Raw genomic sequence first — 546 nt, 5'->3', positions numbered from 1 at the left:
ACGCCCCTTGGGTGCTGGCCTCCTGCTTGTGCTCCCTGTCTCCCCAGTAAGAGCCAACAGCTCAGCCTCTAGGTCTCCGTCGTCTTCGGTCTCATCCGCCCCCAGGAGCATGTCTTCAGTGTTGAACTCCACGAAAAGCCCCAGCTAAGAACACAGAAATATTTTTTTTAAAAAAAGAGTTTATTTATTTTGTGTTTTCAAGACAGCGCCTCTCTGTATAGCCCTGGCTGTGCTGGAACTCACTTTGTAGACCAAGCTGGCCTCAAACCCAGAGATCCGCCTGCCTCTGCCTCCCAAGTGCTGGGATTAAAGGCGTGCATTCCCTGGCATAGAGATTTTATAGTTTTATTTGTAAGAATGTTTTGCCTGCATGTATGGATGTGTATCATATGTCTGGTGGCCACGTAAGTCAGAAGCCAGATTCCCTGAAATTGAAGTTATAGATTGTTTTAAGCTACCCTGAGGGAGCTGGAAACCACACCCAAGTGCTCTTAGTAGAAAAGCCATGTTTCCAGCCTCAGAGAAAGGTTCTCAAAACACTCGGGA

General features: G+C 47.6%; 1 protein-coding gene across 4 annotated transcripts in view; it reads right to left on the bottom strand.

Annotated features, from left to right (window-relative positions):
• Cc2d1b (coiled-coil and C2 domain containing 1B) overlaps positions 1 to 546 on the bottom strand; it is a 16,770-nt gene that overhangs the window by 12,202 nt on the left and 4,022 nt on the right. For all 4 annotated transcript variants that reach the window (XM_026781980.1, XM_026781978.1, XM_026781981.1 and 1 more), the window contains exon 3: positions 89 to 144. In XM_026781980.1, coding sequence (XP_026637781.1) covers positions 89 to 144 — 56 coding nt within the window. The remainder of the gene's footprint in view (positions 1 to 88; positions 145 to 546) is intronic.

This window comes from Microtus ochrogaster, chromosome 10 (genome assembly GCF_000317375.1).
Source record: "Microtus ochrogaster isolate Prairie Vole_2 chromosome 10, MicOch1.0, whole genome shotgun sequence".
NCBI lineage: Eukaryota > Metazoa > Chordata > Mammalia > Rodentia > Cricetidae > Microtus > Microtus ochrogaster.
Note: the sequence above shows the minus strand (reverse complement) of the source record. Positions and strands in the feature narration are given on the sequence as shown.